At 28.2% G+C, this 18455-nt stretch overlaps 1 protein-coding gene across 4 annotated transcripts in view; it reads left to right on the top strand.

The window, feature by feature from the left end:
• LOC107443075 (trifunctional purine biosynthetic protein adenosine-3 Gart) overlaps positions 1-18455 on the top strand; it is a 48213-nt gene that overhangs the window by 11869 nt on the left and 17889 nt on the right. For all 4 annotated transcript variants that reach the window (XM_043046385.2, XM_043046384.2, XM_043046386.2 and 1 more), the window contains exons 6-13: positions 207-575; positions 2855-3023; positions 3497-3710; positions 10039-10252; positions 12568-12766; positions 13954-14562; positions 16222-16311; positions 16847-16977. In XM_043046385.2, coding sequence (XP_042902319.1) covers positions 207-575; positions 2855-3023; positions 3497-3710; positions 10039-10252; positions 12568-12766; positions 13954-14562; positions 16222-16311; positions 16847-16977 — 1995 coding nt within the window. The remainder of the gene's footprint in view (positions 1-206; positions 576-2854; positions 3024-3496; positions 3711-10038; positions 10253-12567; positions 12767-13953; positions 14563-16221; positions 16312-16846; positions 16978-18455) is intronic.

Below are 18455 nucleotides of genomic sequence, written 5' to 3'. Positions count from 1 at the left end.
TCAAATTAGGTTCAATAAACTTTTTTTGCAAAATTTATTATAATTGTCCACGCTAGCCCCTTCTTTCTTAAATCTTTCTAAAATTGCTACCAGTGAATAAACTAAAATTTTTATCATACATCATTTATCAAATGTATCATAGTGTGATGTAAATTATGTACCAAACTACCATCAATGGCTTCATAATATTTATTTTGAATTTGTAGGATAAAGGATTGGCATCAGCTAGTCAAACTATTGTCATAGAAGAGCTGCTTTCTGGAGAAGAAGTGTCAGTATTGTGTTTCAGTGATGGAATAACCATTTCTGTGATGCCTCCAGCTCAAGATCATAAACGCCTTCTTGATGATGATAAAGGACCCAACACAGGAGGAATGGGTGCTTATTGTAGGTGTCCATTGGTAAATTCTGAAGAACTTGAGTACGTCAAAGAACACATTTTACAGAAAGCTATTGATGGCATGAAGAAAGATGGCACACCATATGTTGGAGTTCTTTATGCTGGATTGATGATAACAAAGAATGGTCCTAAAGTTTTAGAATTTAATTGTAGATTTGGTGATCCTGAGACACAGGTATTAAACTTAAAATAAGATATATTCTTTTTATGATTATTTTTCTTTCCCAATTTAGTTAGTTACCTGTAACGTCTATTTTCCATTTTTTGTCTCTTCTCCTTTTTTAAGAAAGTTTTTTCTTGTGTTGGCGATTTGTTTAAAAGATATTAATAATTTTTTTTCTTTCTCGCTGCTTTTTCTATTCCAAAATATTTATTCTGTTTCAATAAGCACACTAAAAGAGTTGTTGAAAAGATGAGAGCAGTTAAAGCAAATCCAACTTGAGTGAGAAGAATGAACTATGAATATTAATGAAGCTATTTATTAATAGTGTTTGAAAAAAACACCAGCAGACAGGCTATGTTTTATATAATCTTTTTTATTAAATCAGATTAATTTACTTTTAGAATATGTGTTAGTCTTTTTAAATTTTTTTTATCTGATTATCTGCCTCTTCACATCAAATGGAGGGAAAAAAAGTAAAACCTACTTTAATTTATGAAAGATAAAGTTCAAATCATCCTCTGCTCACTTATATTTATTCTTATTTTTTTGATCTACAAGGAAATATTGCATGATTGTTGATTTCTATCAATTTCCGTTTTTCATAGTGATATATATGTTCATATATACAGTTGAAAATCCCATCTCCAGTATCATCAGAACTTCCCCAAATCCAGAGAAAAAGATTTTTCCAGATAATAGGTCTTTCCAGATAATAGCCGATTCTTCCAGATAATAGCCGTGTCTGATGTTAGGTTGATGTCTTGTATCTTGCATTATTTGATTTCTAATGTCCATCTGAGATCCGTTCTAGTAAAAATGGATAGGCTTGATTATAATTAAATTTATTTACCATAGATGACACCACTATGCGGGCACTGTTATGCAGCATTTTTCTTGTGTAAATCACAGGGTGCATTTTGATAATTAGTTATTTGATATATTAATTTAATTTATCATTAATTGATATATTGATTAAATTTGATTTTAATATTTCCAAATTCGAAATAAAACTGCAATCAAATTCTTCAAACTTTGTTTGCGTAGTAATTTTTTTATAACTTTTGCACTAACCCCCACTCCCTAGTCACTGAAATTGCAAAAAATAACTTATTATATAAATAACAATTTTGTTATTTATATAAATAACTTACTTATAAATAACAAAAATAACATAAAAAATAACTTCATTTTCTGTCAAATAAAAAAAAAACTTCTGTCAAAAAAAATTTTTTTTACCAGTTTTTCAGAAAGAAACTTGTGCTTAAACAAACATCATATACATAAAGCAATAAAAAATAGCAAGTCAACTTTCACTGAATGTCAACAATCACGAAGTCTTTTTGGTAAATGTATGAAATAAATGCTAGATTGTGAATATAAAATAAACGTTAAGTCACATTCTTTCAACCAGGGTCTGGCTTTTGTGAATTTGTGCAAATAGGGTCCTGTTATTGCAAAAAACTTTTTCAAGGACTTTTAAATTGTAAAGACATACAAGATTATGCTCAACACTGTAAAATTATAATAAAAAAATTTTATTTTAAAAAATAAACAGCAGTTGCTGCTACTAAATTAGAGATGCAACATACAAATATTTGGTATTTAGCCTATACTGCTGAACGCAGAATATTAATTTCGGACGAATAAAGGAAGAAGCGTCTGCGGAAGACAAAACTTAGTTCATTTACATTTGTCTTTCTTCTCCCCCCCCACCTTCCTGGGAGGGGTTTATTCGATTAACAAAATAATAATGAAGATAAACAAATTTGTGAAGAGTTCGATTAAAAGATAAATTATTTTGTGAAGGGTCCATTTTTAAGTTAAAATATTTTGTGAAGGGTCCGTTTTTATTAAAGGATATTTTGTTAAGGGTCTGTTAACAGACCCGAATTTCTTCCAAACAGACCCCTGGTATTTATATATATTAATAATATTTGACTTGGAGTTTTGTTTATGTAATGATTTTCTTTTTCGTTATTTTTATTTAAATAAAAATATAAACTTTGTGGTACCCTGCTCTGGTAATCTATTATAATATGTTACTTAAGATATTTTAAAATTAATATTTTTTAAGTTATAAAATGTAACATTATCTTCTTTAAGAATGCCATGATACAATATTTTCTAAAACATTTCAGGATTGATAATTTTTTTTAGTAATATAATAAATGAATCCTTTAATTTATCATTTAGAAGCTTAAGGAAATATTGATATGATTACATAGCTCAAGAGTTTAATCTGTTGTGATATATGCTTTTTTAGTTGTGTAAAACATAAATTTACTACTTAGGTTATAGTACCTCTGCTGAAATCAGATCTATATGACATAATGCTTGCTTGCGTCAAAGGTACTTTAAGTAACATCAAAGTGGAATGGTCACCCAATAGCTATGCTGCTGGGATTGTTCTCGTTAGTGGTGGTTACCCTGGAAGTTATCCTAAAGGCAAAGTAATAGAAGGTAAGAGTTCCTTTTTGTTAGCTTTACTTCAATTTTGTTTCTGCAAATAAAAAAATTGAATAGAATTTTAACATATTTTCTTAAAATAATTCATTTTTAAATTAAAAACCTATTTGGTCTGGGTATCCTGAAAATGATGAATATATTTAAAAATCATTTAAAGGAAAACTAAAGAAGATAAAAATGTATGATTTTCTGCTTAGTAAATGATGTTATTTATTCTCGCCACGTTTTAAAATTAGTTGCTATGTTAACAGATGGCTTATTATTTTAAAAATTTGTTTATCATAAATATGAAGTACATAGCTGTAACAAATTATTACAATGAAAACAAAATATATTTCTAATTTAAAGTATTAGCCTCTACAAATAAATTGCTAGCTATGGACCATATTTGAGTATTTAATATAGTACTTTCATTATATACATGAATTTAATGTTTTTAATCATCAAAATTTAATTTTTCTCTTTAGGATTGGATAAAAATGAAGGAGTGTACTTAGTTTTCCATGCAGGAACTGCAATAAGTTCTGATAAAGTAGTAACCTCTGGTGGCAGGGTATTGGCAGTAGTTGCTATGGGTCTTAACTTACAAGATGCTGTTTACATAGCACTTGAAGGCTGTAAAGTTATTAATTTTGAAGGAAAATATTATCGTTCTGATATTGCTAAGAAAGCTTTTCGAAGGTAAGGAATTTAAAATTAATTTTATTTATTTATTTTTAAATGCTGTTTTTTTATTAAAACAATGCATAGCAATTTCATCACAATGATTTTTAATATGATGGAAATTTATTGAATTTGCAATTTTTGTCCCTAGAATAAAAAAAAAATAATTGTCAATCTTGCTGTTTCGTGTATTTAAAATTGCAACATTTGCTTTCAATATTTTGTTTCGCAGTTCATAGACAATTGAAAACTTTAAAATTTGAAGTTAGGGGGAAATTTTAAGTACAATGGTGTAAGATATTCACATTTTTTTATTAGTTTGAGAAACATTAGCTCTTAAAATGTTAAAAAAAAAGTTATCAGTTAAGTAAAGGAGCTCATAAGGAGCTCTGCAAGCTAGAGAAATATTGTGAGGATTGTGAAATTCAGTATTTAAAAAATAGCTAATATTCTCACATGCTTCATGTTAGACATCAATTTTTTTAAAAAAATCCATTTTGTATAAGAAATGTTATTGCAGTTTTAATTACTTTTTCTAATTGCTATATACAATACTTTAGGAGAAATAGGGCATTTAAACTATTCGATTTGTTTTTTATCTCTTACTTCAGTGTTACACTATCGAAACTAAATGTCTATGTTATGATTTTAACATAAAATAATGATATTTTACTTTAAAAATAAAATGCAAAATAAAGTGAGTAAATAATTGATGTACTATAAATTTGTTAACATTATTTTTAATTGTGTTGTATCATTTTTGTAATTAATGTTATTAAAAATTTCTTATATTATTTTTTATTTTTTAACATGTTTAATTAACATGTTATTTTATTATATGTAGAGATAAAGAGGAAGGTAAAACCTAGTTGTGATGGTACTTTCAAATTTTTAATCAGTGTTTCAAATTTTAATGAAATCTATGTTGACCAGACTTAGACACGTAATCAGCATGTAGAGATGGTCAAACTTTCATAATATGCAATTAATAACTCTTAAAACAAACGTGATGGCTTCTAGAAATTTTAAGGTTTTGTCTCCCTCTGAACTAGTATATAATGTATGTTTATGTTAGGTTTTTGGTAAATTTTACTATAGTGTGATTGTTTTGGTTATCAATAGGCTTCAAGCAATAAACTGTTTCTCTTTTCTGCTAAAGTTGTCGGGTGAAATGTCTTATTATTGTGAGGTACATTGGTACCATTTTCTCCATATTTCTTTGCTTTTTCTAATTATTTCCATTTCTTTTGTAACAGTTCCAGTTAACTTTGATGTCTTTTTCCTCGAATACATATTTAAAAATTTTTTTTGTTTGTTTTAAATCATAAATTTGTGCAACATCTCTGTGTCTTTCTCACGTGTCATAAAACTATTTTATTTTCAGTTTATCTATAGTCTATACTCTCTAGTAGTAAATTATTCTTTTAGACTACTTTACTTAGAAATAGGGTCGAATATGAAAACTGAGGCTCTTTCAGTTTTATATTCCTGTAATATTTTATCCAAACTTTTTCTAAAACTCATCTTTACAACTAATGCTATAAAGAATTCTGTTTTCAAAATATCTAAAAAGAAAAGTAGCTGTTGAATTTCAAGAATAAATAACTCATAAAATATTTTAATTTCAGATAAAATTGGATAGAAGGAAGAAGAAAACTGTGTTAATATTTTTTTTTAAATATTGAAGATTATCTTAAGCTTGTACTTTTCTTCAATAAATGCAGTATTTGAAAAGTTTTGTAGTGTATGATTGCAACTTCGTATAAGACTTTAAGAAAATCTAACTCTTATAAAAGTAAAACATTTTATTAATTTTAAATTCTCTTTACAAAAAGTCCCATGTCCTGACAGCATTGAAAAAAAGTTAGTCATTTTAAACACTCATCAAAGCAAATGTTATAAAAAATCACTCATTATAAAGCAAACGTTATAAAAAATGAAGTGGATTTTTAAGAAACTATTCACAGACAGATAAAATGGGATATATTAAAAATTGCAATATGACAATTTCAATGTTGTGCTTAAAGCTTTATCATGAAAAAAATACTCTTTAATTTGCCTTAAATTGAGTCAAAGCACTCTTGAAAAAATATATATAGGTGGGAGGGCTTAAACTGCTTAAGGAATATTATAGTTTCAGATCCATCTGACTATTCGAACATTCAAACCATTGTTGAGCACTGAGGTATTCATTCAACATGCATGCCAAATCTACTAGATTTTGCAGTAGACTACTGGATTTTGCCAGTTTCTCCTGATCTACTGGTATAATTGAAATTCTACTGATTTTTGTACATTTTTCAAAATTGCCTAAAATTGAGTAAGTTTCTTAAAGAAATCCCTCATCATCATAGCTGGCCAGACTGCCCAATGTGAGCCAATGCCTTCCCCTGAAGATTTCTCCATAATGACTTCCAATTTATCTTTGATCTCTTAATTCTTTTCGTTAATTGCAAGAAAATCAGACTTCACCGAGTCAACCAATCTCAACCGCGGCCTTCCCCACTTTCTTGTTCCAGTGGGTGTAAACAGCACTATCTTTTTTATTGTATTGTCATAAAGATATCCTTATTAAAATAGAATTTTTGCACAGATTTTTACTATAGTGTGATTGTTTTGGTTATCAATAGGCTTCAAACAATAAACTGTTTCTGCTAAAGTTATCGGGTGAAATGTCTTTATTACTAGCTTGAATATTTAAATAAGTGTTTATTAATACACAATGAAGTGGGCCTCATTTATAAAAATCAGTTTGAAACGTTTTTGTTCTGAAATTTTGATTTAATTTTTATTCACAATTCCCTTTTTTATTAATTAAAAATCTTTTAACTGTCTTTGATGCATTAAATTCGTATTACTATTCAAAACTAGGAATAAAGATAATGTGTAACATTTGATGTTCATTTAATCTTAATTATGAGTAGAAAACATTGCAGTCTTTCTATTTTGATGACTATAAAAATCTCTAAAATTCCCCTAGTGTAAAATATTTAGTACATTTTGCAACAATTATCATGAAATTTATATAATTTTATAATATCTACTGGATTTTTTCCCATCCAGCTATGTACATTTATTTTCGTTAATTTAAGAAGTATTTTTTATTTTTATTTTGCTAAGTAATGTTAGTGACTGAAAATTTTCTTTGTCACTACTAGAAATTCAATCATTAGAATCAAATCATTAGAACTTTGCAGCTGCAGTAGAAGATCTCTATAAGGCGAACATAGCTGCCAACTCTACTGGATTTCCCAGTACACTTCTGGATTTTGCCAGTTTCTACTGGTTTAACTAAAATTCTCCTGGTTTTTGTATATTTTAGAAAATTCCCTAAAATGGAGTAAGTTTCCTGAAAAAAATCTCTATTGAAATAGAATTTTGCACAGATTATTGCTTGCTTGAATTAAAGAGGTAATACTACTACATAAGGAAGCAAACCTCATTTATAGAAAGCAGTTCAAAACTTTTTTGTTCTAAAATGTTCAGTTTATTTTTATTCAAAACTCCCTTTTTAAATTAAATAAAAAAATTTTTTGTCTTTGATGAAATAAAGGCTTATTAATATTCAAAATTATGCGTAAATATAATACATAACATTTCAAATCTGTTTAATGTCTATCATAATTGGAAAATATTGCAGTTTTTCTATTTTGATGACTGTAAAAATCCCTAAAATTCCCTATGTGTAAAATATTTAGTACATTATGCAACAATTATTCACGAAATTTATATTATTTTGGAAAATCTGGATTTTTTCCTATGGGCGAACCTTAAAATGGGAGGCTTTGCTTGATATAGAATTTGGTGTTATATATATCTTATCACATACTAAGCTTACCTTCTGAATATATATCTTGAACAGATTATTGTTTAAATGTTTTAAAAGAATTATAGATGCAAATTATTTAAAACACATCAATAGTGTAAGTTTACGAATTTTTTGAACATGATAAACAACTTTTCAAATTTGTCCTTAAAGAATTCCAATTTAATCTAATTTTTCTTAAACAAATTCTAATCAAGTCAAATATTGTTTCAAGTTAACAGTATCATGAACAGAATTCCACTGATTTATTTTTAACATGTGTATTGGATGAGGATGTTTTTTGGCAAGCTTTTGGTTTGTGAAGGACCATTTGATTACTTTACAAATGATATACTCTTCTTTTAACTATTACCTTTAATTTTATGGTGCTTTCTTTTTTTAATAACGAATTATAAAAAAGAACCAATCAATCAATATTTTTCAGAGATTGTTAATCGTTCATCTTGTTGTTATTATTTTAAATGGATTATTTCAAATCTAGTTGTCCCTTTTAGAAAAAGTTTTGGAAGTACATAATAGTTTTAGTACATAAGGCTCATTTAAAATATTTTTAAGTTCTTTTAAATGAGCATTATGCACTACATTCTATTTTTTTCATAGCAATAGCAATAATTGCCAAAATATATAGCAATAATTGGGGTAGACTATACTTGAGGGTGCCCCCGCCAAGTTGTGATCGCGATTGATCGCCAAGCTGGGCGATGTTGAAAACCAATCGTGATTCTGATTGGTTTAGATTTTAATCGTGATTCTGATTAGTTTAGAATTTAGCGTTGTTTTTAAATGAATTTTTAAATGTAATTTCAGAGATCCGTTAGTTCTACTTTGGATACCGGCTGGTAAGGTTATTTTTGCTTCTGGTACTAAAAATGAATACTGTCAATAAGATAAATCTTAAGTTNGAATTTTTAAATGTAATTTCAGAGATCCGTTAGTTCTAGTTTGGATACCGGCTGGTAAGGTTATTTTTGCTTCTGGTACTAAAAATGAATACTGTCAATAAGATAAATCTTAAGTTTCTGTACGATTTTAATAACAATGAAAAAAAAACAGTGATTGACTGGTGTATGAATGAAGGTTTAATTAGTAATAGATATAAATGTCCTGTTTGTGGGTTACCACGACGTTAGGGGCAAACAAGTATGGCGCCAAACATAAGTCGCCAAGGGGCACCCTCAAGTATATTTTCTTCAATAATTGCAAAAAAAAGCGACAATAGCACTAATTGCCAAAAAAAGCGATCGAATCATTGCGTTAATAATTAAATATTCAATTGCGCAATTCGAATTTCTCATATTGTCAGAAATATACCGGGATGTTTAAAATCCACGGGGAAATCAATATCAATAACTGCCGAAAATATAATCGAAACACTACATTGTGCGATGTTATTGGCATAAATTGAGCTCTTCAGAAAGTGATTACTTAAATGAGCGATACAAATTTTGCGTGTAGCAATGATATCTACTGAGAAATAACCAGAATTTTAAAAATCTTGTGGAATTTGGAATTATTAGCGATAAAAATTGTCCCATCAAAAGTAAATAATCAAATAAGTAATTTGAGTTTCGCGTGTAATAAAATTGCATAAATAACATTGGGATATATTTTTTTTAAATGTGAAAATTTGTAGCAATAACTTTCTGAAGATCGATTGAAGCGCTACAAGGATTAACGAGGATATCGACACAAACCAAGTACCTACTTCTATGAGTGATTTCTTGAATCTACGATTCGAACTTCTCGTTCCATAATAATATCGGTATTTTTTAAAAAATCGCGAGAATACCAATAATAATTGAGCAATGAAAGACGTTGAAATGTTAAATAACCAAGTAAAAATTCGTAGCGTTTGCCGAAAAAAATTATTAAAACACTATGTTCATTATCGGCGAGTTGTGAGCGATAAAGTGAAGACTCAAATGCGTAAACTAAAATTTTTATGTGCGTAATAGATTAAAATTATCAACAAAAATAAATAAATAAATTTAAAAAAAACTTTCTGCAGGAAAGGAAACTAAATTTTTTCTTTATTTTTCATTATTCTCAAATAAAAAAAATCAAGACCATTTCTTTACCCTCCACTGCACGAGTAAAGCATTTTTTGAACATAATTTTGGAGAAAAAAATTTTGAAAATTTCGTTAGAAAGAAAAAACAAATACTATTTATTTTCCAAAGGAAAAATTTTTCTGTGAGAACTCTGTAATGCTCTATGACAATGTTGTGTCGCCATGATTCTGCTATGGGGTTTAACACAATAATTGTATCACACGCCCTCATGGGTTAAAAATCTTAAAACTGTAGCACAAAATAATCACATTTTATCAGTCATCTTAATTTAAAAAAGCTCATATTAAAAAAATTATTAAATTTTTCAAAATTTTACTTGAATTAAATTAGAGTACAGAAACTTTGTTTGTCTTGACTCTTCTGTATTGTTTAAGTGCGCATAAAATTCCGAAATATTTATACAAAATCCATATTCTTTAAATCACTAAAGTCAAGCTTTTTCTCTTAGAGGTCAACATTTTGAAGGTATAACATATAAATCAGCTGGTGTTGATATTGATTCTGCAGATGATCTTGTTCGAAAAATCAAAGTTCTCACCAAAGAAACAGTCAGACCAGAGGTTTGTGGGGGTATTGGTGGATTCGGAGGAATTTTTGAACTTTCCAACTATATTGACCCAAATCTTGTCTCCAAAGTGAGCAACATTGGTGATAAATTGAAGGTAATTAAATTTTTCTAAATTTTAAACAATATGTTTATCAAACAGTTTGAAATGTTCTTTTAATCTGCTGCATCTTGTTATTTTTGAAGTATTCAAGTGTAAAACACGTTATCTGCATGCTCAATAAAAAATAAGAGTAATGAAAAAGAATCATTGAGGTTTTCAAGTATTAAACATAGAATTCTGTAAGATTACTTTAAGCTGTTGAAGTACAGAACCAAGGGTTATTTTAGGAGAAATGTGTGCCCGTTAATGGACACTTCGTAAAATAGTGCATAGTTAAAACATATGCTTCACAAAATAATTTATGATAAAATTGAACCCTTTGCAAAATATTTATCATGAAAATAAACTCGCCACAAAATATTGTTTTTTTGCAAAATTTTTATTTTTTACTTTTCCAAAAAACTGAGTCAATAACCTTTTTATTTCATACTTTTACACTGAAACTCCTTTCAAGACAGTTTAAAAGAAAAAACTTTTTTTCTTTCTGTTTTGCAGAATTATAAATAAATTTTTCACAAAAACGAACATTTATCAAAAATTCTGAGCAGATTATCGGTTTTTGGTCGTTCAAAAAATTTGAAATCCTATTTTCACTAACTTAGAAGTAGAGTTTTGACAATTTTATAAAAAAGGACCTTCCACAAAAGTTTGCAATAACTCCTGAAAATGTATTCTGTAAGATCATTAAGGAATTCAAGTATATAACTTATATTTCTGTTAGATCATTAAAGAAATGAAAAGTCAATAGTTTTCATCATTAACATAGCTAAGTATTTTATTTTATTTTTCAAGAGACTTTGGGATTGATTTAGATTAGGCCATTTGAGGCCCAAAGTCTAAGAGTGTTTGAAACCAACTTGTCAAACTTGTTAAATTTACTCAATATATAATAATATGTTTATGCACACAACTTTTATCAATCTAGAACAAGTTCTTTTTAAAAGTTTTATTATGTAACATAAAGTCTTTAAAGCTAGAATGCATAATGGTGAGAAAAGTACCACTATAGCAAATTTCTTATATTTTGAACATTATTCCTTTAATACTAAAAATACCATAAAAAGAATAAAAATTTAGTAGATATACTTATTTATCTCTTTATTCCATATTTTGAACAATTTTATTATTAAAATGTTTATATAAAAACCTTACAATAATTTGTCTATTGTTGTTATACAAAGATTATATAAAGTAGAAGTTTCTCAGTCAAAAATGTTAAAGAATTATTAACAAACTGATTCAATGACTTACATTGATGTAAGTGTATATTATGCATCACTTTTAAGCTTTATTTCTTTTGTATTCAAATAGAATTTACAGTTTATTTCAATTGTTCAGTATTTAAGTATTGCATGGAAATGTAAAAGAAAGTTCAATTGGCTTTGGTATCATCATTAACAGCTTTTAGAAATAATGATAAAGACCATGGTAGCCCCAGTGGCGTAGTGAGGGGTGGGCAAGGGGGGTCANCGGGCGCGAGTTAAGCTCGCTACGCCACTGGGTAGCCCAGCGATTTAAGAATTAGACTCCGGTCTGGGAGGGCCAAAATTTGATCCTCGACTTCGCTATGACTCCTCGAGAACATGCAATATACATGTTGTAAAATCTGTGGAATCTAAGGTCCTGTGATTAGTCAAATAGCAGTATCATGGGTGCAAGGATCTGAAGAAAATTTCCTTCTCCTTCAGATCTATGTCTGGATTGAGGAAGTGTTCTCACAAATGAGCGGTGCTGCCATCTATATGTGGGGTTCAGAGCTAAGAGGCACTTTCACTCTTGTGGTGCTCTCTTATCGAATGAAGTGCCCACCTTCCTGATTTAATTCACAAAAGGCCAATGGCGGATAAGCTTGGTTTGTCCAAGTGTCATTAGAAACAACAACAGAAGTAATGATGTCAGAATGAGAAATGATAAAACATGAAGTTATGATTAAATAGATTTGTGATCAAAAACAGGTGTTCTCCTTGCAATAAAACACTAGTGAGTTAAAATAAGGAGAGGAAGGAAATGTCTTTTTTTTTGTATTGGGCATAGTTGATGTTTGGCGACAGATAGTTTCCACTTATTTTCTTGTACATTATTTGAAATATGAAACATAAAAAAAAAATGTTATTGTGAATATTTCAATGTTATTATTTTTTTTAAATTTTTTTTTATCTTTAACTCAATTATGGTGCCTGGCAAATGCTTGTAAAATACCATATCATATTGGTTATATGGTATTTTTCTGTATTTTCTATTTTCAGTTTCAAATTATTGAAATAACTGTTATTTATTTACCTTATATTTAGTTGTTAAAATACTTTTAGGTTGCTCAAGAATGTTCTAAATATGAATCTGCTGGCTATGATTTAGTTGCATTAGCAGTCAATGAAATTCTTTCTTCTGGTGCTGAACCTTTATTTTTCTTAGATACTTTTACATGCGGAAAGTTAAATACTGAAGTGGCTGCTGAAGTCATTACTGGTATTGCTAGAGGATGCAAAGAGAGCCATTGTACTCTTATTGGTTAGTAAATGTGCATTATGTTTTGAACATTTTGCAGTTTATTACAGTTTCAGTAAATAAAAGTTTATGTAATTTTTCATGAGTAATTTTTCAATAATCTGTCAAAGCTCACATTTTAAGTGTCATGAACTCAAAGCTATAATTTAAAATTATTATATACTATCTTTAAAATGGATAAAATGCTTAAATATTTAAAAAAAATCTATAAATTTTTTTTATTATCCCCGAATAAATGATATTTTCTGCTTAAATAAAAATCATTAAAATCAATAAATAAATCTGTGGAATTTTTTTTTTTGTTTCATTTATACAAATACTTGATCCTGCCTAATTTGGTGGTGGGATTTCAAATTTGATATTAGTTTTGCAAAACTACAGATTTTTTTAAGGGACATTTGTAATCAAAATGTGTAGGTTTAAAAACGTTATATATAATTTGATAATGTAATAATAAATGTTATAACAAACCTCTAGGGAAGTTAGGGCATATTATTCGGATAAGAATTGCATAGGAACCTATGTCAGAAAACGCTCTTGTATGCAGCTAGGGGCGCCTCCCTATTCTGACCTGTTCAGAAGCAGACAAAGAAACAGCTCATAATAGGGAGGTGTTTCTAGTGGCTTATGGCGACATTTTTGGGCATGGATTCCTATGCAGCTTTAATTCTGATGATGTACCCTACCTCTCCTAGAAGGGTGTTGTATCATTTATAGGACCTCTGTTATAACGTTTATAAATATGTGCATGTTAACAAAAAATAGAATAAAAATGTTATTTAAGAACAACTGTTGCTTGGAGAGAAATCCCTATTACAGATTTGAAATCGATGATTTGAAAATATCCAAGATCCGTTAAAAAATATTGTGCAACGGAAAACAGAAATAAATTTGCTCTTCAATGTAATTTTTGAATTTTTGCAATGTTAGCCCAGAGAATGTAACATTGAAATAACTTTTAAAATATTAAAAACTTAGTTATTTTCAAGTTTCAATTAAATAATCTTCTAAACCATTTTTCGAAATTATTGTTTTAAGCTATATTAATTTACAAATGTAGCAGTTTGCTGAATACAACACAATTCGAACTATTTTTTTTTAATATTATGAAGAAGAAAAAAAGTGTACTGTTGAAAAACATTTAAATGTTGACATTGAAAAGTTTCTCTGATCTTAAATATCTTTTCCAGGTGGAGAAACTGCAGAAATGCCTGGAATGTATAATGATGGAGATTTTGATTTAACTGCCTTTGTAAGAGGAGCTGTTGAAAAATCTCGTTTGCTTCCTAGAAAATCTGAAATATGTGAGGGCGATGTTGTAATCGCATTGCATTCTTCAAGTCTCAGTTCTAAGGCTATTAGCATCACTAAAAATTTGATGCACACTCTAGGTCTAACATATTCTGACATTGCACCATTTGACGGCAGTCACACTTTAGCAGATATTCTTCTGAGTTCCAATATTATTTATATTCAGAACTTACTTCCTTTATTAAGAAAAGGTTCTGTCAAAGGAATGGCTTATTTGCTTAAAGAGGGCTTAGCTGAAAGTGTTAGTAAAGTCTTACCAGAAGATTACAGTTGCGTTCTTGATATGAAGAATATTACCATCCCGTCACTTTATAATTGGCTTACCAAAAATATAAATATTTCGGAGGAAGAGCTGAAAGATTTCAACTTTGGAATAGATTTCCTCTTGATTGTTGATAAAAAGTTGGGCAATGATGTGTATCAATATTTGCAACATTTTTATAGTGGAAAAGTATCATTTGTTGGAAATATCACTAAAAAATCTGTAGGTAAGCATTTTCACTTAGAATTTTTAACAAAATTTATAATTATTCTTGTGGTGAGTTGAAGCATTTCATTTTTTGCATTTGAATTGTTTTAATAAAAGGTTGTTTTTTTTCTCTCTCTCTTTAAATCAGTAGTATGCATTTAGGTTATATTTATATATTTTTTTTTGTACAGACTTAGAGATAATATTTTACTAGTATTTTGCCAATATTTTTACCATTAGTGTTTGTTGAATACAGTTTAGTTACTATATTGATAAAAGTATAAATGGTTTATCATTGTTTAGGTTTATTTGTGATTTGGTGAAGTAATGAACTGCATTTCGTACCTAATTTTTCTAGTACTCTGTAAAACGAATGCATCCATCAAAACAAGTCTAGAAAATATAAATTTCTCGATTAATAAGATTAGATTTTTTTATTTGCTACTGATTTATTGCTTTATCACAGCAATTTCCCACATGATTTTTTGTTCTTGTAAAATTTTGTATATAAAGTAGAGTTTCAATAATTTGTGCCTCCATTATTTGAGTTTCACAAAAATTTGAGCCCTGTGGCAGAATCGCAGCGACACGGCGACATTGTTGCAGAAAGATTTTTCCAGATTTGCAGAAAGACTCCATAGTTTCTAAATCTGACATTTTTATACGATATTATTTTTTACAAAAACCTAATCTTGAAACGAAACGCGGATTTGAGTAACCCTTTTTTGGAGGAGTCCGATTTGCGTGAGTTTGTCGTCATCTTTTTTCCCTCCGGCAATTACTACTATGGATTTCATGATTTTTAATTATTTTCTTCATTCTGATTATTATTTACAAAATGCAAAGGAAATAATTAGTGCCCTCCACAAAATGCAAGAATACCACCCTATGATATTCGAATAAAAGAATTATTGCATGTTTAATTAAAAAATATTATATATAGTTTTTTTTTGTAAACACATCGCTTTTGTTATTTTAAATTAGTAACATATACGTTTGTAATAATTAAAAGTATCTTGCAGAAAGATATTAGTGCTAGAGAGTTTTGTCGTAGATTGCTTGAGAAAATTCTACCACAGGGAATTCGAGGTAGTAAAAAACATCAGTTTACCTCCCAGTCAGTGACTAATGCATAAATAACTTGGGGAAAATTATTGCATCTGTCTTTAAAAGCCACGGTAATGATAGAATGGGTATGGGTTTGCATCCAAATAAGTAAATGATATGTTAAATGTTAAAATGCTTAAAAAAAGGTATCTCTGGAGATTGCCAGAATCTCTTCTTCGAGGCATAGTTTGAAGGTAAGGAATCCTTATAGGAGCTTTGAAAAAAAATCACTGGGAAGGATGTTTTGTATTGTGTAGCTTAGTCATTATACATTTTTCAATTAAATACAAAATTTAAAAATGATTTCTTTTCCATTTATTTACTAATTGAATTTCATGAACTAATATTTTGTTGTAGATATATTTTTATCATCTAACTGGAAAAATTTCTGTTTGAAAAACAATGAAAAGATTTTTAAAATCTATATAATGTTTGTAAAAAGTGTTATGTAAATATATTTTTGATTGTAATCTAAACTAGCTCAAAGATTGAACATAGAATTTATATATATATTTTTTCTAAAGTTTGCTAATTTTAGCTATATGGAGTTCTAATAGTTTGCATTTTGTAGAAGATTGTAAAATTCAGTTGAAGAATTTCCCATTAAAGCAACAATCTATAGTTACTAAGAAGAAGGTGGCAATATTCACATCAAAAGAAGGTAAGCTACATCCCCTATTTTTTTTTCTTTTTTAATTATAAGTATTAACTTGAATTTTTCTATTAAATTGCAGTTTTATTATTTAAATTTCACTTGTGCAACTATGAATTTCAGATTTTTAGATGTTGATCTTATAAGGAATTGAACAAACATGAAAAAAAAATCCCATAATATTGTTTAGATTTTGATTTTGTTTTTCTCGTTTTTTTAAAATTTTCTGAAATATTTTTATAACTAGTTGAATATAGTTTGTCTTAATATTCTAACTTAACATAAAATGTTAGAATCCTGAAAAGACAGATTTATTGTATAAGTACGTTATGGGGCTACACTTTAAATGTTTTAAAATTTAAGCTATGAATAAATTACTATATAATAAATTTCAGATAGCTTTTTTTTTTAAAAATTACTGATGAGATATTTTATTTTACATAAGAAAAATGTTTATCCTTATGTTACAAATATAGTTATTAAACTTCTAAATCTTTTTGCTCATATAATAAATGTATAATGAAATAATTCTTTCTTTGTCTAGGGACAAATATGCAGGCTTTAATAAACTATGCAAAAAGCCCTACTACCATGAGTTATGAGGTATCTTTAGTACTCTCTCTTGAAGAATGTGAAAATATTACAAAGGCTAGAGAGTTGAATATTCCTACTAAGGTAAAGGTTTCAAATTCATTGTTATTGGCTTCCAGATTCGAATGCAGTGTTTCGGATTTTGTTCGATTGGTGGCTTCCTTTTTTGAACTTTGGCTGGTAAAAGCTACCTCATGTGTCTCATTTCATGATTTTACCTGATGTTAATGAATATTGAGAAAGTTTTTTATATTTATTATTTTCATAATTTAACCCCTTTAACGATCAGTTAATTTTCAAGAAAACGGTCATGAAAGTGCCTATTTTTTTATCCCTGAAAATTATATAAAAACGTGTGTAGTGCTGACATCTAGTTTAAAATAAACTAACTATTTACAATTACCTTAAATATATCTGGTGTGTAAAATGAGAAATGAAATGTGTTCTGGGCAAAAGAAATGAATTAGTTTTATTCTTATTAGCACGTTACTACTAAACACTCCAGTCCGTAAATATTACGGGAGCGAGAAATAGAGGGCGAAACCTCACCCTGTCGTTTTCACGGGAGTGAGAAGGCAGGGGTTAATTAGAATCTTCGGTTGTCAGCTGAGTGCCAATATGCATATAGGCACATATTTTCCGCATTGAATTTGAGTTTTACTCAAAAATTTTAACAAGAGTGAAAATATGCATAAAATTTTTGTTGAAACTGTTTTTTCCTCCTCTGTTGAATAAAGACTCTTTAGAAAATCACTCATTGAGTGTATAGAGAGTAATGATGATTTTCATGTATTGTGAATTCAGGTAATTGATTGCTATTGCTGTACTAGCAATTCCAATACTTGAGGCTATTTTTTAAAGATTTTGCAATGAAAAATAAAGTAAAAGCTAAAAGATCAGATTTTGAACAAACGGAAAATCTTTCCAGATTATTTTGCGAAGAGTACTTTATTATTGCCAGTTGTGATTAAAAATGAGTCATAAATTGTAGAAAAGAAGAACTATAAAATTGAATTCTATATATTTTATTATTAAATTTAAAAAAGATTACTGTAATTAACACATAAATAGGTAAAAATTGGAAATTATTTATTTTTATTGTAATTTATTTTTTGTTAAATATTCAAGCCTCTAGATGTTAAAAGAAAAACAAATGTAATCTCTTTACAAATTCACAACTTTATTTTGAAATTCACTTCTCAAAAATCTATAAAAGAGTGAAATAAATTTCTAAAATTTTTTCTTTGAATAAAACACCACTGTTTGTCAGGAGTTTGGTTTTTTATAATTTTGTTTAGTTTAAATGGTAAGGACCTTTTTTAAATCTTGGCTTGCTTAAAGTACCTCTATTTTGAATAATTATATGATGTGAGAAAATATTTTTATGAGTTATTTTCATAATTTAATTCTGATCATATGTTAATAAATGTCTCTTAAATTGATTCTCTTTACAGTATTGTACTAAATTTTCCTGAAGCGTTTTTTCTTCTTTCTCTCCTTTTTTGCCCCTTTTTATTACATTATATTTTTTGGGATTTAACATTATCCTTAAATTTATAAAT

The sequence above is a fragment of the Parasteatoda tepidariorum genome, chromosome 10 (genome assembly GCF_043381705.1).
Source record: "Parasteatoda tepidariorum isolate YZ-2023 chromosome 10, CAS_Ptep_4.0, whole genome shotgun sequence".
NCBI classification, from domain to species: Eukaryota; Metazoa; Arthropoda; class Arachnida; order Araneae; family Theridiidae; genus Parasteatoda; species Parasteatoda tepidariorum.
The sequence above is the reverse complement of the archived record's forward strand: the minus strand, read 5'-3'. Positions and strand labels throughout refer to the sequence as shown.